The sequence below is a fragment of the Neophocaena asiaeorientalis genome, unplaced genomic scaffold, assembly GCF_003031525.2.
Source record: "Neophocaena asiaeorientalis asiaeorientalis breed wild unplaced genomic scaffold, Neophocaena_asiaeorientalis_V1.1 scaffold418, whole genome shotgun sequence".
NCBI lineage: Eukaryota > Metazoa > Chordata > Mammalia > Artiodactyla > Phocoenidae > Neophocaena > Neophocaena asiaeorientalis.
Window position 1 is genome coordinate 4723992 of NW_020175731.1, and position 15174 is coordinate 4739165.

The following is a 15174-nucleotide window of genomic DNA, read 5'->3' on the forward strand; positions in this document are numbered from 1 at the left end:
TCAATCTCATCCCAAGTGAGTTTTTATCTTATTTCATGGATACATTTTCCCTTTTTGCCAGAATAATTTTTAAAAGAAGCTGTTAAGTGATTTTCTGTGAAGTAGCAGACAACTAGTTGCGCTCTCCTCCCAACACAGATCCGGGGCATTTTTATGTGAGAGGAAATTAAGAATTCCATTTTTAGTAGGTGTGAAAAGAAAAGAGAGGTGTGCTATTATTTTGTTGTCCTAAAAGTCAGTGTTGGTCTTATTTTAAAAAGGGAAGGAAGAGTATTTATGAGCCAGTGTCTTGGAATTGGGTGAAATGTAGTTTGACTTTGAACTACTTATCTAAACTTTGTGTCTCAGTTTCCTTATTTATAAAGTAGGGGTGCACATTTCAAGTTTATGAGGGAAGAAATGAAATCATGCATGGGGAGAGCTTGGCAGTGTCTAACATACAATGTGCATGTAAGTAAGTAGCTGTTACTGCTGTTTTCATTCATTGCATGCCTGTTATATGGCAATACAACAGGCACCGTCACATTCATTGCTCTCCTTAGTATGCCAGCAACATCAAGGGTTGACGTGATGTTTGCAAGGCAATCCTAGGGTGCGGTAAAACTCTTCATTTCATGTCTACCACACTAGAAAACCACTGGAGTCAGATAAAGGATACCGATTCTCCTGAGGGTGGAAGTCAAGGTCTTGCCCTTCCATGTTCAAAAACACTGATCTTCCAACTTACCACAGAGAATATTAATCACACACCCAAGGACTTCTTTTGGACAGAAATTACACTTAATGTATATCTGTCTTCTTAGCAGCCAGTAGAAAGCCTGGCACATCATACAGGCTCAAAGAATCCTAAACAGCAACCCTTAAAGCCCCATTTTAAAGACAAAGAAACTGAGGCATGGACTTGACCAAAGTTAATCAGTGGTGGAATCAGGAGTTCATCTGTTTGTTTTGAATCCTGAGTCTGAGATTTTTTTTCTCTTTTGGAAGGTGCTTGGTCATTCCGTCAAAGGATTATGGGAGGGGAGGGGGCGGATTTCTAGCAACCTCTATTATTGGCTTGTTTTCTCTTAGCCCATTGCCCTCTCCTGGCTAAATATTAGGCAGGCACTCAAGGTCTTGATGCCCTTGATTTTTTCACATCCTTTCAGAACTTCTGACTCCGCAGTGCTCTTCTATATTTTGTTTTGCCTGGTGGCAATGAATGCCTCGTCTCGGTTCCTGGGTCTGAAAAAACTGAGGTGAATGACATTTTCCTGCCTACTAGCCCATCTCCCTATTTTATTTTCTTCAGAAGGCTTAGCTCTGCCTAAACTTACTTGTTTGTTTTCTGTCTCCCTCCCAGAATGGCAGCACGGGTGTGAGCAGGAGGCAGGGTCCTCCACTTAATTCACTGCTGTATCCCCAGGACCACCTGGCATGCAACAGAGGGGTCCGCAGTAAGCATTTGCTGTTGCATACTTTTAAGCAATACCTTCTAGTTATGGAGTGTTTAACTATATGGCATGAACTGTATTAAGTGCTAAATGCACCACCTCATTCTTTCTCTTATCCACATTCTTAAAACATCCTGGCAAGACTGAGCTTGCGTCCTCTTCTGGGTGCTCCCAGCAGTGATGTAAACAGCTCCGGGACACATGGCTGCATTTCAACCCAGGTCGTTTATCTTATTATTCTCTTTGCTCCTTAGCCACTGTGCCCAGCGTTCACAACATCACCTATATGTAAGGTTCTGAAGTCAGAGCACAAAAAAAGGCAGTTTCCTTAGTGGTAACATAGAAAGGAATCCCCCCTCCCCCATCTCGGTTACGATCTTGGCTCTGTTTCTTATAAAGGTTATCATCCGGCTGTCACAGGTTTTCACCAATCGCAGAGAACCCGTGCCCAGGCTTCTGAGAGTCCCAGAAGTGCCAAACCTGTCTAATCGCCACGGCACGTGTGGCCCTGCGTTCTCTTGTTGGCCTTCCTCCATGCAAGGCGGGCAAGCCAAGTCCGTACTCCCGTCACCAGCCACACCCTCCCCGGCCCGCTCCCCCTGACCCTCCCCTCCCCTCCGAGCGGTCCAGGCGGGGGTGACCCGGAGCTCGCCGCGTCAGGACAACGCCCACCGGGGGCGTGACTGTGGCGGGTAAGCGCGGCAGGAGACACCTTGGAATCTCTCCTCCCTAACGCCAGGTTAAAAACCTCAGCACCACGTGCTGTTTGCACTGTTTGCAAACCCGCCTGCGACTGACGCCCCAGAGCTCCGGAGACCGCACGCGCCGGGAGCTAGCATGTCAGCCGTGGTCCTGGAGAACGGAGGCTCGGTCAGGAAACTCAGCGACTTTGGACAGGTGAGCCAGGGAGGGCCTTAGCTGCGCAGGGAGGGGAGTTTGGCCCCCGGTGGAAAGAGGTCTGAGGAGTGTTGGGTTTTCCTACTCCCGTGAGCTCACCAGGAAGGCTGAATTCGCTTGAAGATGATGAAAATGTCTAGGAAGTTGACAGATAACACGTGCTCAACAAATGTTTCCCAGTGAGAGGACATCTGTCCCGTGTGGCTTTCAGGGAAAGAGCACGGCTTGAGGAGTCAGGGAGCTGGCTTCCAGAGCTGCCACCAACTAGTTGCCTGTCTTTGGACAAATCACTGCCTGTATCTTCTGTAAACTGGTCCTTGACAACTGGAGTGGCAGTTGGGGTCCACGCAGATCTGCTCTTCTTTGATGTTTATAAGTGTTCTCAGCCAGGTATCAAAATGGCAAAATTATGAGAAATTGTAGCTTTTTTTCACCTTTGGGAGAAAATGGGGTATGAAGACGTCTCACACTTACTCAGACCTGAGGAAGAAGAAAATTAAAAAGAGAGGAAAATGCACAAGAGTTAGCCTTGGACTTGGAATGTAAGAGAGCCCTAAACGTGGCAGGGATAATGTCCAGGGTGTATTCCGTTCGCTAGAACTTTTGCCTTTCCCTTGAGGTGAACGACTGCAGAATATACTCTTTAATTGACTGATCACACTCTCGGATTCTGGGGTTCAGACTTAAAGCCCAGCCCTGGGAGATAACGTGGGTCTAAGGCATCTGTCAACTGTAGGATTAGTGAGAACAATCTAGAGAACAGGGAGCCTGGACAGGAGAGGATGATTGATGTTTTAGTATAACTAGAGACTGCAGAACTTTGGACTAACTTTTTTTGAGTCCTGAAAGAAAGACTTCCTTTGAAAATGGTACGTAGGGCTTGGGAGACAGAACTTGGTGTTGAAGAGGGACGGCATGGGTGTCAGATCCCAGAACAGATGCCAGCTTTGCCATCATTTAGCTTCTGTGCTGCTGGCCGTGGGGCCCCCGTGACTATGGCGGGAGGTTAGGGGCAGCGATCTGGTTAGGGAGCTCTGGGGACTAAAGTTTTATTTGTAGAGCACTTAGAAGATGGAGAACCACAAATTGTCACTGTCGGTGACTGGGGGTAAAGAGGAGGGTTTAGAGAGTGCTCTGTAACACCCGTGTGTTGAAAGCAAGGGATTTAACTTTGCAGATCCTCAGGTCTATTCATATGAAACATTGGAATAAAAATATGCACATTCTAGAGTTAGTATGAGAATCAAGTGAAATAATGTCTATAAAGGTCTTAGCACACTTCCTGGAGCACAGGAAAGTGCCAGGGGTGTCTAGCCAGAAATGATTTGTTTGTTCAACAAAATGCATCAGAACATTGACAGAAGGAACACACACTGGGTCAAGCACAGTGGCTGGTGGAGCCTTGCAGTGGAAAGATGCCAGACCCGGAATTAGGAGTTGTGGGCTCTCGTGTTTGGTTTACTGAAGCTATGTACTGGAAAGTCACCTAATCGGGCTGGAGAGGCTCAGTCTGGTATCTGTAAAATTGGGGGTGGTGGTGCGGATTTTGAACCAGAATAGTCTTCAGGACTCCTTCCAGCTCTGACGATCTGCAAAAAAGACACATTTATGAACAGAACACACTAGATGTAATCCTGACATAAGGCTGGTCTCCACCTGCGAGCACAACAGTCCTGCGAAAGATGTTCAGCTCATTCATCCACTCAGCAAAGACTTACTGAGCACCTACTCTGAGCCAGGCACAGTAGAACCTCTGCCGTGATGAAAATTACATTCTTGTGGAGGAGACAGACAGTAAAATAAATTCACCAAATGAACATATACTTTCATGTAGAGGTAAGTGCTGTAAAGAACATAGAACAGGGTGATGGATTAAAAGATTAAGGGAACTCAGAAATCACAGCTCTGAATGGCACAAAGCCAGGTTTCAAACCCAGATGTGACTCCCAACACCCTGTGTACTCTTCCACCACACTGCTTCCTCCTGTAGATAAATTCTGGAATACAGAGGCAGAGTATGTCCAAGGCAGGATGTCTGCATCTTGTTTTTGGGTGTCTTACACTGTAGATGTGTGTATGTATAATCACACATGTGAATACACACCTCCTCCCATGACCCCAAAAAGCACTACAATTGAAAGTCAGTGCCGCTGGAATATCCTTGCTACAGATAAATTGCTGGTAATTGTGAAAACTGCTCTTTTCCAAAGAGAACAGAATGTATTTATTAGACACAACCAAAGAGAATGTATTTCTATTGTTAAGGGCATTGCTCAGTGATCAAAATCCTTTCCTTCTTGGTTGCTAGTAAAGTTTTTGCTCCCTGCTCTTCCTTCTTTTCTAGTTTCGGAGCTACTTTTCTCTACCTTTGTGCGTCCTGAGTGTACATGTCTTTCTAAGTCAACTCATATGTCTATTGGAAACAAATAAAGTAGAGATTATGAGCCATTATAAACATGTTCTGGAAGAGGTTTGTCCAAGATCTCAGGCTGATCCACATAACAATGCTGGAATCAGAATCCACTCAAGGCCACACCATTTCACAAAATTCCATGGGCTTCCTTTCATTTCAAGTCCCTCAAGCTTTGAAAAGGGAAGCTATTGTCCCAGTTGGGTCACTGGGGGGTGGATTAAGGATTTTGGAGTTGTTGGACCTGGGTTCACATGCAGACTCTGCCACTCGTTAGCTGAGTGTCCTTGGACAAGCCACTTAGTCTCGCTGAGTCTATTCCTTCATTTTCAAAATAACAGCACCCATCTCATGGGGCAATCGTGAGGACTGAATAAGCTATTATATGTAAACTCTTCTCTTCTGCCAGTGCTAGTTTCTACCAATGGTGATGTTTATTAACTGTAAAAAGTACCAGATATGGCTCCGGGCACATGGTGGGTACTCAGTCATGGCCGGCTCTACTTTCAATATTAATAACAATAAAGAGTAGTGCCTTATGGTAAATGTGAATTTGCAGACACAGATGAGAAAAGTCATAATTAAAAAAAATAGGCTATATATTTATCAGTGGTTTCAAAATCTTCCATGGTTAAGAGACCTCTGCGATGCTTTTGAAAATGCAGATTCTAAGATCCTACACCAAATATTCTGATTTGGTAGGTTTGGGTGGGGCCCAGGAATCTGCATTCAAACAAGGAATCACGAGGTAATTTTGGAGTGGAGACCCAAGGAACACCCACTTAGAAACCCTGATCTAGAAAGTATATGGGGAGAATGACGAAAGTGAAAGGGGACAGACGTGGGAAGGTATAGGCTGTTAGGAGTGGTATTGAGTAACCTTCTGGTGATTGGACCAGAGTACAGCCCTTACTATGCAAGAAACAGAGCCTTTAATGTGGACATTGTGTCCATAGCAGAGGGAATTGTATAGAATGAATGACATTTAGGAGCCTGAGTTCTTTTTTTGTTAATTAATTAATTTTATTGAAGTATAGTTGATTCAGAATGCTGTGCTAGTTCCTGCTGTATAGCCAGGTGATTCAGCCAGACATATACAGACATATTCTTTTCCGTTATGGTTTATCACAGGATACTGAATATAGTTCCCTGTGCTGCACAGTGAGACATTGTTTATCCGTTCCATATATAATAGTCTGCATCTGCCGATCCCAAACTCTCAATCCATCCCTCCCCCACCCCCCTCTCCCCCTTGGCAACCACAAGTCTGTTCTCTATGTCTGTGAGTCTATTTCTTGGAAGTCCATTTATGTCATATTTTAGATTCCACATATAAGTGATATCATATGGTATTTGTCTTTAACTGGCAACCATAAGTTCATTCTCTAAGTCTGTGAGTCTGAAATAAGTTCATTTTTTTTTAGATTCCACATATAAGCGATATCATACAATATTTCCTTTCTCTGTCTGAATTTCTTCACTTAATATGACACTCTCTAGCTCCCATCCATGTTGCTGCAAATGGCATTATTTCATTCTTTTTAATGGCTGAGTAATATTCCATTGTATATATGTACCACATCTTCATTATCCATTCATCTGTCGATGGGCATTTAGGTTGCTTCCATGTCTTGGCTGTTGTAAATAGTGCTGCTATGAACATTGGGGTGCGTGTATCTTTTCGAATTAGAGTTTTGTCTGGATGTATGCCCAGGAGTGGGATTGCTGGATCATATGGCAATTCTATTTTTAGTTCTTTGAGGAAACTCCATACTGTTTTCCATAGCAGGAGCCTGAGTTCTTAATCTGCCACCCACTGCCTGTGTGATGATCTCAGGTGGCCCATAGTCTCCCCATATGAAAAATGAGAGTGTGGAACTAGACGAACTCTTAAGACAAGTCCACCTCTTTGAGTCAGTTATCAAGTCCCACGTGGGTATCAGTGGCCAAATGGAACAAACAGATCAAGGAGGGATTGTTCACCTTGGCTGAGGAGTACATAGGTTTTCTGAGAGAAGTGAGACCCAAGAGGGCTTTTGAGGAAAGATGATGTATTTGAAAGGGGGAGAGGGAGGGGTGCAGTGCATTTACTCTAATGAGGAGTTGAAAGGGCAAGGAGGAACCAGTTTTCTGGAGGGGAGGTTCCTGTGGGTGAAGCTCAGGAGGTGGGGTACTAAGGGGACTTTTGAATATCACAAAGAGGTCTCGTATCCTGTTGGCCATGGGGAGCCCCTAAAGAATACTGAGTAGAACAAGGATGTGAGCAAAGTTCTGCTAGCAGGGCTCAATCACTACAGATCACTAAGAGCTGGATCACTGTGGTGGCAGTGGGAACCAAAGAACAACCTGACCCCGAGAATCATTTCTGGAGAAGGTCAGACCGGACTTGGTGATTGGCTGGACACACACAGGACTGGGAAAGTGGTGGATGACAGAGTTTCGAGCACGGTGCGTTCACATCGGAATTGCCCCAGTCATAGGTGACATCCATTGAGCTGTGTCAGAAATATGCTCCCTTTCTTGGAGGCCAACAGGAGAGGAGAATGTTGCCAAGTGAACTAGAAATGGAAATCTTTTGTCATTTCAAGGAAACTGGAAAGAACTGAGGGCTCAGTGTCCTCTCCTAGGAAGAAGACTGACATCAGAGACTGCTCTGCGTGTCTCTGGCAGAGTTTACTAGAAACAGAAGGTAGAGCAGAGCCTGCAGGAAGCTGTGATTCATGGACAGCATGCTGGGATCCAGTGGCATGGGTTCCACTGCTAACCATGCAACTCTGGACAAGTTACTTAACTTCTCTAAACCTTCATTTTGTCATCAATAAAAGGGGCACTTGAAAAGTAGTAAAACCTACTTTCTAGATTGTTATCAAAATTAAATGAGATAGGGCTTCCCTGGTGGCGCAGTGGTTGAGAGTCCGCCTGCCGATGCAGGGGACGCGGGTTTGTGCCCCGGTCCGGGAAGATCCCACATGCCGCAGAGCGGCTGGGCCCGTGAGCCATGGCCGCTGAGCCTGCGCGTCCGGAGCCTGTGCTCCACAACGGGAGAGGCCACAACAGTGAGAGGCCCGCGTACCGCAAAAAAAAAAAATAATAAATGAGATAATCCAAATCAAGTGCTTATTATAATATCTGGGACATTATAGGGGCTTTTAATGTACGGTAGATTAAAAAAATTTTTAGAAAGATAATATCATGGTCCATGTAAGGATATATAGCAGTTCAGTTTTGCAGTTCATTTAAGGCTTCCTCTAATCACACTTGCTGATAATTCTGGTTCTTCCTCTGCACCTCTGTTTCAGGTAAGGTTCTGGGAAAATCTGAATTAAAAGAATTTCATCCTGAGGGTCATCCATGTTCATACAGGGCTTATGATGCTAAGTCACTGAGACCCTGCCCAGCACAGCCTTCTCATGGAGATGATGTAACAGCCATTCCACTAATTTCGTTAACTTGCTTACAAGGGAGTAATTGTTCTGCATGGGGTTTTTTCCCCCCCAGTTTTAGGTATATGCTGTTTATTTGAAAGCACACATGGAACTCTATGTATTATTGTAAAACTTAATTTAACACTTAACTTTAAAATTTTAAAAGATTTTGGCAAACCCTTTCTGGAATGGCAACCCTAGTCCCACCTTAATCTGCTGTCACATGCATGTAGAAAGTTGCTAGATCCTTGACATTCTTTGCTGTTTTAAGGCATCCATCTTCCAATAAGTTATATATGTGCTCTTATGTACTTAGTGACTCTTTTTCAACAATTGGTGTCTCAGACCCCAGCATCTGGGAACAAGTTTAATGTTCCCATGACATCTTTGCCGAAGACCAAGAAATCATTCGTGGGTATTCTTAGTATTTCCATCATTTTTACATATTTCTCTTAATATTATATTTAAACTATTTTATCTTTTTCATCATCTGAATACTGTTTTGACAGGGCTTGTCATGATTACAGATTAGCCTGCTTTCACACACGAGGAAGTTAAGAAGCCTAAGCTATCCCAAAGTGTTCTGGTTGGTAAATGGAAGAGAGAGGATTCCAAACCATGTCTTTGGACTCAAAAGCCTGTGTGTGTTCTATTTTTAGTATTTTCCACCCTGTATTTCTCAATGTTTTCTTGGGACAATTATTGTACCATATTATACCACCTCTAAGATCTTTTTTAATTTATCTCATTTGCTGTGTATGTGTCTACTAAGTCAGAATTTGAACTTCTGATGAATGGGGCATCCTCTCATTCATCTTTGTTTCTCTCAGAGCCCTAATTGTACCTAGCACTTGGTAGGTGCTCATTAAAAAGGCAGTGAATCTGTAGTGTAACTGGTGACCTTTGTGAACAATTAGAGCTTTCTAAAGTTGAAGTCTGATCTAAGAGCACCACTGAACATTTTACTTCCCTTGATTTCTTATTTTCCACCACACATATACTTCTGTAGAGAATATATGTAGCTCATTGTATTCCAAGACTTAACCAGAAGAGGAAGTTCATGCTCGCCTCTTCCTTGGAGGCTTCACAGGGATGAATTGCTGAGCTGTGAAAAACATTTTACCCAAATGCATTTAATCCTGTAGGAAACAAGCTATATTGAAGACAACTCCAATCAAAATGGTGCCATATCCCTGATCTTCTCACTCAAAGAAGAAGTTGGTGCGCTGGCCAAAGTCTTACGTTTATTTGAGGTAAGTGCTTTATTCATTTCCGCCTTGAATAATGGCATAGCGGACTTCTGTGTTATCTTCTAGTTTGATGTAGCTAAAAGGACATAGGATCTGGAATTGGAAGACTTGATTTTCAGCTTAGGCTCATACATGACCCAACTGTGTGAACTTAGTTAAGTCTTTCATTCTCTCTGAGCTCAGGCTTCTCCATTTCATAATTAGGATCATTCGCAATCACTGGCTGCACACCAGGAAGCCAGTGTTGGACTCACTCTTCTTTCATCAACATTTCCGTGAATTAATTACAGTCAAGCCTTCATGTTTGCGAGTCCTACATCCCTCGGATTCAACCAAAATTTCGATCTGGGTTTGGCTGAATCCGCAGGTGTGCAGCCCATTGGTAGGGAGGGCAGACTGCATTCATTGTACCACTATCACCATCTTCTATAAGGGTCTTGAGCATCTGAGGATTTTGGTAGCCATGGGGTCCTGGAACTGTTTCTGCGTGGATACAGAAGGACACCTGTGCTATCCTCTCAGTGTTCCCGAGGCACTCTTTAACTTTTAACTGCAGCACTTATTTGCCTTGTGAAACGTATACATTTCTGTTTGACCCCGAGGGTAGTTTCTTCAGGCAAGGAGCCTTGTGTGCGTCATCTTTGTGTCAGACTCAGTTTTTTGTTTGTTTGTTTTTCTTTTAACATCTTTATTAGAGTATAATTGCTTTACAGTGTTGTGTTAGTTTCTGCTGTATAACAAAGTGAATCAGATATATGCATACGTATATCCCCATATCCCCTCCCTCTTGAGCCTCCCTCCCACCCTCTTTATCCCCCCCACCAGGTGGTCTCAAAGCACTGAGCTGATCTCTCTGTGCCATGCGGCTGCTTCCCACTAGCTATCTGTTTTACATTTGGTAGTGCATATATGTCCATGCCACTCTCTCACTTCATCCCAGCTTACCCTTCCCCCTCCCTGTGTCCCCAAGTCCATTCTCTACATCTGCATCTTTATTCCTGTCCTGCCCCTAGGTTCATCAGAACCTTTTCTTTTTTTTTTTTAGATTCCATATATATGTGTTAGCATACGGTATTTGTTTTTCTCTTTCTGACTTACTTCACTCTGTATGACAGACTCTAGGTCCATCCACCTCACTACAAATAACTCAGTTTCGTTTCTTTGTACGGCTGAGTAACATTCCGTTGTATATATGTGCCACATCTTCTTTATCCATTCATCTGTTGATGGACACTTAGGTTGCTTCCACGTCCTGACTATTGTAAATAGTGCTGAAATGAACATTGTGGTACATGACTCTTTTTGAATTATGGTTTTCTCAGGGTATATGCCCAGTAGTGGGATTGCTGGCAGACTCAGTTTCAATATATATATTAAATGTTCAACTAAGAGTGAAATTTAATTTAAATATGAGCAAAGGAAATTAGACTTTTCAAAAACACTTTCGGGGGCTTCCATGGTGGCGCAGTGGTTAAGAATTCGCCCGCCAATGCAGGGGACATGGGTTCGAGCCCTGGTCCGGGAAGATCCCACATGCTGCAGAGCAACTAAACCCATGTGCCACAACTGCTGAGCCTGCGCTCTAGAGCCCACGAGCCACAACTACTGAAGCCCGCACACCTAGAGCCCGTGCTCCGCAGCAAGAGAAGCCACCGCAATGAGAAGTCCACGCACCGCAACGAAGAGTAGCCCCTGCTCGCCACAACTAGAGAAAGCCTGTGTGCAGCAATAAAGATCCAATGCAGCCAAAATTAATTTTAACAAGAAGGTCTTTAAAAACAAACAAACAAAAAACAACACTTTTGCCCTGGATTTTAAGAAGGAATATTTTTGAAGCAAGTAATTTTTTACCCCTAGTACTTTAATTAAATTCTACCTGGTGACTGCAATACATAAATAGATGGAGAAGAGACCAATCTCCCAGGCAGAGGAATGCCAAATAATTTAAGTAGATCCTCTGGAGTCAGAGACGGAGAGCATAGCTCCCTACTCCTTAGGTCTGGGCCATGGAGAGTGACTTGATGAAATGGCCTTTTACCTCTGTGGCCTTCCTCCCCCAAACCCATAACCCCAGTCTAACTATGAGGAAAACATCAGGCAAACTCCAGTTAAGGGACAGACTACAAAATACTTGACCAGTACTCTTCAAAACTGTCAAGGTCATCAAAAACAAGAAGTGTCTGAGAAGATGTCACAGTGAAAAGGAACCTAAAGGAATATGACAGCTAAACATAATATAGTGTCCTGAGTGGGATTGTAGAGCAGAAAAAGGACATGAGATATAAACTGAAGAAATTCAAATAAAGTATGGTCTTTAGTTTGTGATAAGGTATCAACATTGGTTCATTAATTGTAACACTTGTTCCATACGAATACAAGACATTAATATTAGGGGAAACCGGATATAGAGTATATGGGACTTCTCTGTACTATCCTCTCAATTTTTTCTGTAAATATAAAATTGATCTAAAAAATAGTCTATTTTAAAGAAATTAAACTTGGATATCCAAAAGGAGGAAGAAAATGTCTGCCTGAATGAGAGCAAGAAATGAGTAGATGAGTAGAAAAGAGAGACAGAGTGCTGTCTGAATGACAAGCTGGTTGTAAGAAAGAATATATCCGTAAAATATAGGAATGTCACATTCTAGTCTTCGTGTTATATGGTTCATTAGCATTTTCCTCTTAAGAGATCAGGCCTTAGTCAGGGTTAATAAATTAAATAATGGTAAATTAACAAGATGTTTTCAACCTAATAAATAAGCCACAAGTAGCTAAATTACTAGGGTGAATGCACCCAAGGAGCATGGACTGTATGTGGGAGGGTTGAATCCCAGAGTTCATTGACCTTGACAGGTCGTTTAACATGTGCGCCTTTGTTTACTCATCTATAAAGTAGGGCTAATGATCCACACCTCCCTGGGGCCGTGAGATTTTATGTGCTATGTGAAATGCATGGTATGACTGAGGCCACAGATGACGCTCATACGATATCTATTCCTTTCCTCTTTTCACATGTGTTCTATGAAACCTACCAGAAATCTTTGAGAACATGTGAAGAGGAGAAAGATGACTAGAGACAGTCAAAAGCCTTGATTTAAATTTTTTTTTTCCCAAAAAAGTAAAAAAAAAAAACCCCAAACTTAGAATGAATTACTTAGTATATTTATAGCAAATGGCAACGGCCAAGAGTCAGGGCAGCGCCATTAAAGAAAAGCAGAGTAGCTTAGTAGAACCAAGGGATTATGGTGGCCACAGTGTATTTGTGTACTTCATGTCTTTCGTGGTACCTGAACGAGATGGAGATGTAAGTGTTAGATAAAATTACAGACAAACCCTTTAAACTGTGTAGTTGACACTAAACTTCTAGACCATATAAAATGAAATCAAAGGTAATAAATGGCAAAAAAAGAAAGAAAAAGAAACAGGAAAAATCTAAACTACACTTTTGGGCAGTGTTTTCTAAGCAATATTCTGTTGAATGCCACAAGTTAGTAGATGTTTTCTAGAGAGTTACAAGGGTAAATATGGCTGGAAAATTCTGCGTCTAGATTTTGGAGAGCCATCATGCCTGTGAAAAAATTAAAGACCATGGAAAGCCCTGCAGAGTGGAAACCTATTCAATGCTATCTTACTCAGAATTTCCCAAACATTTTTGGTCATGGAACCTTGTTCAAGAAAGACCTTTTACCATTTTGCAGGCACTAGTGTTCCACTGAACTTATGCTATTTTAGAGTTAGGAGCTCCAGACTATCAGTTATAACCTAAGTTTGGGACCCTGAGGAGTAGAACAGCATTAGGATTAAGACTATATTGTCTGGAACAAAACTGTTTCAGTTGAAAAACCAGTTGTGCCACCTGTGAGCTGGGTCACCTTAGGAAAGTTATTTATCCTCTTGGTGGCTTAGTTTCCTCATTTTTCAAATGAAGGTAATAATAAGCTTGCTTTATAGGGCTGTTGTGAAAATTAAATGAATTAATACATGCAAAGTACTTATTAAAGTATCTGGCACATAGTAAGAGCTAAATAAATGTTTGCTCTCATTATTTCTATGCACCATAATTTTGGAGAGTCATGGAGCATCAGAGACTCTTAAATTCTTAGCTCTATGAGAAATAGTTAAAGGATTAACGGGGGCTTCCCTGGTGGTACAGTGGTTGAGAGTCCGCCTGCCGATGCAGGGGACACGGGTTCGTGCCCTGGTCCCGGAGGATCCCACATGCCGCGGAGCGGCTGGGTCTGTGAGCCATGGCCGCTAAAAAAAAAAAAAAAAAAAAAAAGGATTAACAGGACTTCCCTGGTTGTCCGGTGGGTAAGACGCCGCACTCCCAATGCAGGGGGCCCAAGTTTGATCCCTGGTCAGGGAACGAGATCCTGCATGCATGCCGCAACTAAGAAGCCCACATGTCTCAAGTAAGACCTGGTGCAGACAAAATAAATAAATAATAAATAAATTATTTAATTAACAATTTTTTTTTTTAAAAAAGGATTAAGTTTAATTGGCTTGAAGAGGGAAGATGGAGTGAGGAAACAATAGGTTCATTCAAATATTTGAAGGGCCATTGTGGAAGAAGAATATTAGTTATTTTTTATTACTTCAGTGGCAAAAGGGCAAAGCATAGAAATTATAGGAAGCATATTTCAAATCACTTGAAGGAAACGTCTCTACTGTAGAAGGGTGCTGGAAGCCATTGATTTCAAGCATTATTACTATCAAAACAGCTGATAAAATGCAGGGCAGAATCAAAGCAAAAATTATGGTATAAGTAAACTTACCTTTCCTTAATAAAGACAGAAGATAAAAATCTATTCCAAGGATTCCCTGGTTGACTAGTGGTTAGGATTTTGGGCTTTCACTGCCTTGGCCCAGGTTCAATTCCTGGTGGGGGAACTGAGATCCCGCAAGCTACACAGCATGGCCAAGATTAAAAAAAAATACATTCCAGCTCCTCCAAGATTGGCAATGGAGGAGCAACATTCCATGTGGGAGAATCACCTGCTCCCTATGAGTCCCTTGCTAAGTACTCCTGCAGTCACCTCCATGCTTAATGAGCACTGCTGTCTTTTCCCTAGATGATTAACACCAAAGTCGTCATCCCATTAAGGGATGATGTTGCCTGCCAATGGGCTTGTAGTCTACTAGACTTCAGCTAGTAACAACATCAGAATGCAACACAATAGGCTCGATTATTATAATGAAAATACAGATGTATAGTGTTTACATGTATTGGGTGGGTGGTAGGGACAGTGAAGCAGATGGTTTAGTGAATTGGGGCCAAATGATGAGAAACATACCCAGCCCTCTATCTGCCAACCCACAAACATCCCACTGTCCTCAGCAGATTCATCTCTCAATTCTCTGCATTTTCCATACCTCTCTATATTTTTAGCCTCTACGTGCTCACATCCCGTGCCTTCTTAGTCTCCTGAGAGCCTTTACTGCGAGTGGCTTAGTAATGGGCTATAAAATTAGAAGCAGGCTCCTGGGGGAAGCTGCAAAGAAGAGGCCTCCCTTCCTCTGCCAGCACTCCGCTAATCGTTTTACCGTGAATTCGCCAGGGGAAGGAACAAGCAAACAGGCAGATATACAGAGATCTAAAGTATCAATACATGGGTGTGTTCAGTTGTCATCATTTAATTGATGGAGACACACAGGTTCAGACTAAGCAAGCTGCCCAAGACTGGACACTTAGAGGTAAAAACTGCTTCCAAGTTCACCTTCCATTTTCATGGCAGATTGGTCTTTTGAAAACAAATCTA

At 42.8% G+C, this 15174-nt stretch overlaps 1 protein-coding gene across 1 annotated transcript in view; it reads left to right on the forward strand.

The window, feature by feature from the left end:
• The first annotated feature begins 2222 nt into the window (after window positions 1-2222).
• The window catches only part of PAH (phenylalanine hydroxylase), a 69327-nt gene continuing 56375 nt past the window's right edge, over window positions 2223-15174 (forward strand). Inside the window, exons 1-2 of the mRNA XM_024732157.1 lie at window positions 2223-2330; window positions 9311-9418. Coding sequence (XP_024587925.1) covers window positions 2271-2330; window positions 9311-9418 — 168 coding nt within the window. The 5' untranslated portion in view covers window positions 2223-2270. The remainder of the gene's footprint in view (window positions 2331-9310; window positions 9419-15174) is intronic.